This window comes from Fusarium coffeatum (assembly GCF_003316985.1).
Source record: "Fusarium coffeatum strain FIESC_28 chromosome Unknown BRIP53273_contig_20, whole genome shotgun sequence".
Classification (NCBI taxonomy): domain Eukaryota; kingdom Fungi; phylum Ascomycota; class Sordariomycetes; order Hypocreales; family Nectriaceae; genus Fusarium; species Fusarium coffeatum.
This window is the reverse complement of record NW_022157818.1, coordinates 104820-112360: the sequence shown is the minus strand read 5'-3', so window position 1 is coordinate 112360 and position 7541 is coordinate 104820. Positions and strand designations below refer to the sequence as shown.

The 7541-nt window shown below is 49.7% G+C and overlaps 1 protein-coding gene across 1 annotated transcript; it reads right to left on the bottom strand.

Moving 5' to 3' along the window:
• Nucleotides 1-5044: 5044 nt before the first annotated feature.
• On the bottom strand, nt 5045-6356 carry FIESC28_00699 (uncharacterized protein; the record flags this gene model as incomplete). Its single annotated transcript, XM_031154850.1, has 3 exons — nt 5045-6067; nt 6119-6166; nt 6219-6356. The coding sequence occupies 3 exons, from the start codon at nt 6354-6356 to the stop codon at nt 5045-5047; spliced, it is 1209 nt and encodes a 402-aa protein (XP_031021104.1).
• Between the last annotated feature and the right edge of the window lie 1185 nt (nt 6357-7541).

Sequence of the window (7541 nt, the reverse complement as noted above, 5' to 3'; positions counted from 1 at the left end):
GCTATAAGGAGCAAGGTGTAATTAATCGGTTTCCGTTTGGCGTTACGAGATGAGGAAAAGGGCACAGGCAAGGGCACCAGGTTTTAATTAGCTCCCACAAAAAGAAACAAGTTGGTTGTTGGCAAATCTGACAGTTGAGCTAGATCAAGAGGACTCCATCCGCGGGCTTTCATCAAACACTTCTCGGATCTTGACCTATCATACCCATGTTTCAGTCCGGAGGTACCCCTCCGTCGCAATATACCACCAATCACTCACCAATCAGCTGGTTTCAGTCGTGTCAATGTCAAAGAACATGGCCTTGTTACGTGATTTTTCTCTTCTTCTTTCGGCACATTATAAATATTCATCATGGCGGACGGGGCGAGCAGGGAATGCCCCTAACGTCATGCAATGCATCCTATGGATCCATCCTCAGCACTGGATGTCGTTATGCCACATGGATGCATGCTTCCAGACCGGCAAGTGGGATAGACTTTGGACATTCTGCTGCTAGATATGCAGCTAATGCTTCTCCCCGAGCGCCTGTCTAGACATCTTTCAGGGATCGTTAGATCTCATCCCACTTGGTAGCCCTCTCCCCGCTCACAGTTCACGGGAGTGGTGTGGGGATACGAGGGCTCCCATGTCGTTTGGACAAGGCCATCTTGGCTAGACTTCTGTTCCTCACCATGGTTTACTGCATTCAAAGCTTCATTACTACTGTACATATGCACAGAAACATCCAAAGCAATCCTGGCAGCAGAAAGCGCTAGCAACCCCCACTAAGCTCCTGGCGCAAAAGTTAGGGCAGGGTCTTAATCTTCACCACACCCAACACATTGGCTTCTGTTATAGGGCTGAAGGTCCGATCCCACAGCACACCTACATAGCCGCTGCAAGCAAGATCCATGGTCCAACCAGCAGGGGGCCATGGTCACCGTTAAAGAGGGGCCGCTGTCAACCCTGCACTACTCTTTCGTTACGACAGACAACCTGGGCCTGGGCTGTCGCTCCCTTCCCTCCCCACCCCCAGTACTGTATGAATATGGCCAAGTCGCAGCCTGCTGTCAACGTGCGGTCTAACTTCTGGGTACTTGTAATGTATTGTACGGTATCTGTATGTACCTGGAATGACGCTTGACACATTGCAGATCTTGCCGACACCTTTAGCGATATGCAGCACAGCACAGCACACTAAGACGCCCGGCATTTAGCCAGCAGTCGTGATCAACGAAATATACCATGCGGTGGATGAGGTGTTTACGGAGAGATCTCAACATGCAGCATGCGTGTCGGCAGATCAGTCTTTGTGACAGCCCATGGCACAACCACACATCACCCCCAAGCTGTTGCATCAACGCATCGTATATCCACCAAACGATCTGCTACCATGTGATCCATTCGCATGGTAGCCAATTGCAAGTAATTGCAAAATACTGGGGCGGTTGTGCGGTGGAGGGACTGCTAGCTCTGTAGAAGCCAGGCGCAAAAGTCTTTTCCGGCTTGATTCGAGTCCAATCAAGAATTATTCACTCAATGCATGTACATACCCAAGGGGGCCCAATTATGAAGACAATTCTGAGGCCTGATAGACAACGTTTCTGCTCGTATGCGGATCCAAAGCCTCTTCCCACATTACCATTTTAGGATTCTCGCATGGCCAGCCAGCGTGATATGGTACGAGAGACATGCCGCACCGTTGCGGATCCTCTCTTGTTTCGGGGCATTTGATGCACATAAAGTCTAGACGGGACAGGGAAGGGTGAGACTCGTGAGCCCTTATAGGTCTAGTTTCCGGTTACATTGACAACGTGCGCAGTACAGGGTCCAAGTCGGTTGTGCTGCCGAGGATTCATCGCTCGGCTGGCAGAAGAATTGGAGGCTAAGAGCACAAGAGACCAAATAATTTGGTCACTTTCTTTTGGCGCCCTGAGCCTTAGAGGACAACTCTTCTGTCACCTAGTTGACTGGGTATCCCTGCTTTAAGGAGCATTCTAGCCAAATCCGAACTCCAGCTTTGCTCTAGGAGGCTGACAGCTCCTTCTGGTTTCAAGATCATCGTCAGTCGACTATTTCAAAAGTTGATTTCAGGCTGTGCGGCACTACGAACTGCCAGGACTGGATCAAGGGTGATGCATATCATCGTTGCCCCTGTTGGCGCGTGTCATCGTGGAGCGTTCCGAGTATCTTCCTTGTCACTCGTACAAAGCAACTCCGCCTAGCCGTTTGTTATTTTGACGCTGCCACTGAATAGTCTTGTTTAGTGGCATAGGATCGCACTCTAGTTGAGGCTGAAACCACCGAAGAAAGCATCGCTAATTGTGCCATGATACTCATACCCGTACCCCTACCAAGGCTAATACGCATACTGCTGCTACCTCTTTAGCGCTTTTCCTCTACTTACCTTACTTAGTTGTCGTCGGCCCGAGACTCTGGGCTTCTCAGGTGGGTAAAAACTTCGCGCTTTCAATCCCCTCGCTGGTTTGACTGCCTGGTGAGCTGAGTCTTTAGTGGCGCATCACACTGCTGACTACGACGACAGCGATCTGGTGAAAGACGGCAGCAAACTTTGCTGGCTTCGAAGCCTGAATCAAGACCGCGGCAGCGGATGCGCTTTGCCGCGATTTGCCAACACCTTGCACAGCTGATCATGGATGCTAGGGAACGTGGGTATCGGGAGTTGTTAGTTGTTTCTACAAGCTCTCTACCCACCTAAAGTAGACAAGGTACATGTCATACCATGGTCTGTGGAAAACGTGAGCTTCGTTGGGAAGATAGGGTCGCACCAGCTACTAGAGATGCTGTGGGCTGTGGTAATCCAACCACTATAACATGAGCCTCGGACCTGAACCTAATCGACCAAGTACTTCTTTCACCTTGACCAGCAACTTCCAGAAGATCAAGGGGTACTCTCTCATTCTCTCGAGCAACGACCTCGGCAGTTCTCTCAAACATTCATGATATCTCAAACCCACAACTATGCCTGCATTTGCACGCATGCTATGGCCCAATACATCTTGTGTCTAGAGTCGCAAGATCCAGATCCTCCTCCAACACCTCCAGGGGGCCCGCGAGTACCTCCTCCGCAGCCAGATCCGCCGCCTTCGCCTCCTCACAGCTAGATGCCGTTTCTTTTCTTTACTCAGCTCTCACTGCTCACAGCCTGTCTCATACTTGTTTTTGCCGATCCATCCTTCATTCGGTGAACCTTGTGTAACAAGAGCTCTTCCTTTCTCGGAGTCAAGATCATTCACCAAAAAGAGCATGTCCTGCTCCGCCACTCGGAAATCATGGCCTGATGATATATTTCGTGGACTGGTAGGGGCAAGAGACGCTGGTGCTGATTGCAATATCACCAGCATGCAACAGCCTGTTCCCCATCCAACCCATTGTCACTTCCATCTGCACCGGACTAAGGATGCAGGCATGGAACCGTCAGATAGGAACGAGTAAGCCGGGCCATGACCGCGCTGTGGTATAGGTTGCACAGCTTGCATTACCCGGAGTATGAAAGTGCTAGAGGGGAAATGAGGCCAGCCCAGCCCAGTCCAGTCCAGTCCGGCGGCACGGTATGACACGGTACAGCCAGTGAATATGTGAAGGGAGAGTGTCTGCAGAGATACGCAAATCCGACTGGAGGTCGGATTGCCGGGTATAACGGAAGAATCTGGGGGACCAACATCCGATGAAGCGACTTGGCGGTTATCGCTCTTCAGGGGACTCGTCTGCTCGACTCTACCACGTGCAGTCACAGGCCTCTGACCGCTTGGCGCTTCTCGGAGGGGGGCTTGGTCACCGTCGGAGTCGTCTTTGTGATACCTGCCTATGTATACAGGACTACAACCCTGATTCATGTTCTTGTCGCTTCCTCTTGCCATCTTTGGCGGAATCTCACAGCTTGCCAGACTAGGCCACTTTGTTGGTCCATCCAGACGACGGCATATTACAAACTAGGCCATATAGCGGGTCTATTACGTTTATTCTTCTGGTATTGCTATTATCTATTCGTGGTATCGTGGGATGAGTGTTGTCAGCGCGTGGACTGGATTGGCTCATGATACTGACTCGGTCGCCAAGGCAAGGCTTCCATGTATGAAACAGGCAGACTGGGTTTAACTGGTTTTTCTTATCTAAATGGTTGCCACTTGTGTCTTGTTCCAGGGTAAATGAATCGCGAGAGCCAGGTTCTTTACCTCGCTTATAAGTAATGACAATACAGACGGATAATACCAAGTCAGTCACCTCACCTCAAGGCCACAACCTCAACCCAGTCTGTCAGTCCATCTAATGCTACCTCGTGGCAGACAGCCGACTTATGCTGTACTGACTTACAGAACCCCTGTCCTGCTACCCGCTTCTTCATCTTTGTCGAGATAAAAGGATCCTAGCTGAAATGTCGATTATTTTATGTACCGTCCGTTCTATTCCCCCTAGTTCAGAACAGTACCGTCAAGCTTTGCCAATTGAAGCCGCCTGTCGAACTTTCAGTCACAACCGGTGACACTTTTCAGGCTTTTTTCACCTTGGTTACCCCACGAGCTAACTGGGTTCCCCTTGGTAGTCCTTGACAGGGTCCCTACCCTAGAGTTTCTCGCGCTTGGACGGTTGGGAGTTGGAGCCAACCATGCAACGACTCGGTGTTGTTATACTAGAAATGGAAAGTCATCATCTGAGACAGGGATCACGATCGTATTACTGCGAATTACATTCTAGGCCGATGACGGAGGCCAATGTACCCGATGTCCTTGTGTAACCCGGTTGAGAGTGAGCGTTCCCTCCTATTCACTCTGCATAAAACGTTTCTGCGTTGGAACATCAACTACCTAACGAGAATATTGCGTCATGGTTACACGAAGACGAGAAACACACGCAAGGAATCCATTCCTCCTTGTATTAATACAACCATATATTGTAGATAAGATAACTAAGCGAATGGCAAGTTTAAATTATCCGTAGTGACTGTCGGGCGATATTTGTAAGTAGAAAATGGACACTGCAGATGCCAATACCAACAGAATGAACAGCATATAGTATGGAACAATGTGTCGAAGCCCTTCCATCATCAGAGAAATGCCATTCCTGCACCTACCCCCATAATACCCAGTGCAGCACCAGCAATTTGTGCTGTAGCCCGTGCAGCTGCGACTCCAGTGCTTGACCTTGTGGTTAACCATGGCGTCGTGGCTGCGTTATTCTCTGCTTGATCAGCTGGTGTAGGCATCGGGGTATTTGTCACTGGACAGTTTGCGGTGCACGGGATAGCCGAGTGAAAGACATCATCAGCCTGGGCAGACTGAAAGACAGGGGCTTGAGCCCACATAGTAGGGTTTGGTACAGCATCAGCGTCCATTGGATTATTGACATTGGAGATAATGTGTAGTATTCCATTGGATATGAGGATATCAGTCGTTATGATCTTGGCCGAGTTGATGAACTTCTCGTTGCCAACCTGACGGATGTAGGTTTTCTCGCCCGCTAATGTGCTGAGGGAAGTGCCGTTGACTAAACCAGTCGATACCAGAACCTTTCCAGGCACTATGTGGTAGCCCATGACGCGAGCCAGCTCCTTTGCTGACATAGAGTTGAGAGTGCTGCCAACGTTCTCCATAGCCTGATCTCTGGGGGCAAAGACCGTGATGTCGTTTCTATCAGCAAGATCGGGCATAAGGCCAGCTTTGAAAAGACCACCAAGGAACGACTCGACCTTGCTTGCCATCAAAACTTGAAGGATACCAGAAGGCGGGATCAGGAGACTATCCACGATCTGAATGAGACCACCTTGAAACTTGATATCATAGTTGATGACTGTGGCTCGATTTCCATATCTCGTACTGAAGACGATATCATCGGGTTGTTTGTTGATGAGAATGTTCTGACCAGCAGTGACATTACTCCATTTGGGATTCATGAGGAGTGTGGGCTTGACATACGCAGGGCCTGCCTTGAGCTTCATGGCACTTACTGTGCCCTGCAGTATATGGTATTGGAGGAGGGGAACAGTGGTCTTCGCATCGCTTGGGTCCCAGATCTTAGAGAGGGCAGTATACGGAATCTGTTCAAAAGCGTCGTTGGAAGGCGCAACAATCTAAGTCGTGGATGTTAGCGTTGCCCCCAAAATATATAGGACTTTACTCACGGTAACACCATCATAACTGGGGAGTTGTAGAAGGATATCGGGAAATTTCTAAAAAGAGCCTGTTAGTCTTGTCTTCCTGAGATGGTCTAGTTTGGCGTACCTGAATCAGCTTGTAATACGTAGAGAGCTTAGGATGCCTCCCGAGCACGCTGCCCAGGTCCATGGGTTGGGTAGTGTCAGAGGCCTCTGCCAGGGCAAACAAGCTGGCAATACCAACAAGGGCTCGAATTAGAAACATTGTTCAAATTGTGCTATGAAAAGGAGTGTCTTGAAGATCAACGGGCGACCTGTGAGGTTTCGACAAAAGACTCGATCGTTGGTGTTTTGGTTAGATGTTCTGATGATTGGTACGGCCAGACTAGCAGCTGATTTACTATAGCCTCCAATATAAGACACAAGTAGTTAAACCAAGATCAAGGCCAGCAATGCTGTGGTTTGGTTTGTAATGAGTGAATACTGCTAGAGGAGTGGATTGAATGAGTGGAATATGCTTGGGAACAGCAAGAAAGAGACGCAAAAGACCAAGTCGAGAAGAAAACGGCCGTTCAATTGGGCTTAATACTATTCCACTCGCAGGGCGAGGTCTCGAAGCCCAGGCATCCTTTACGGATATCCCGTCAGCCGCAAGGAGTGTGGGATCATGTCCCCAAGAAAAGGGTATAGTGAGCTATACTGACTAGCCCTGAGATCGCCAATCAAACACGTCCAAAAACTCATGAGCAAACTCAAATATCGCCAAGCCGCTGAGCACGCGGAACACCCATCGCCATGCAATGCAGTGCAGTGCTGCTGTGCGCGAAGGGATTGTCGTATCAGTCAGATCGGCCAAGATTCCGAAACATGAACCCTGAACCTTGTCAGCAACCCTGTGTGGCAAGGATTTCAAGGGTCCAGACCTCCGGATTGGGATTGACAGCCAGGCACAAGCCGCAATACCGTCCAATGGGACAGCTTCATGAACATCTTAGTCAATCACCGCGGCACTTGTTCTCCTCCTACATATACTACCCTGGTACGACGCCGTTGCTGATCATCCCAGAGCGGTAGGATTGGCAGAGTGTTGAAGCTGATGGCAGTTGACTTTGGTTCTTGTAGACTACAACGGCAAACTCAACGGTGTTTGGGGAGAACCTCGGTCTTCCTTAAGTTCAAAGATACGACTGGCGTCTATGGTTATAGTACCCTGTAACCTTGTAGCAAAGTCAGTACCAAGAATCTGGATCAGGTGAGTTCGCTCTAATGTGTAAGCTCCCACTGCAGAGTCCCTCCAGGGATTCTCAGAGTTCGGCTTCACCAACTATGTCACAATGCCTAGCCCTTAAGACTTCTCGGGACCTCATTGTCCACTTACCTACTCAGCCCGATCCGGTATCCTTCTGCTTGAGAGGGGAAGCCACACGTCTGACGCTAGTCTCAAGTAAAG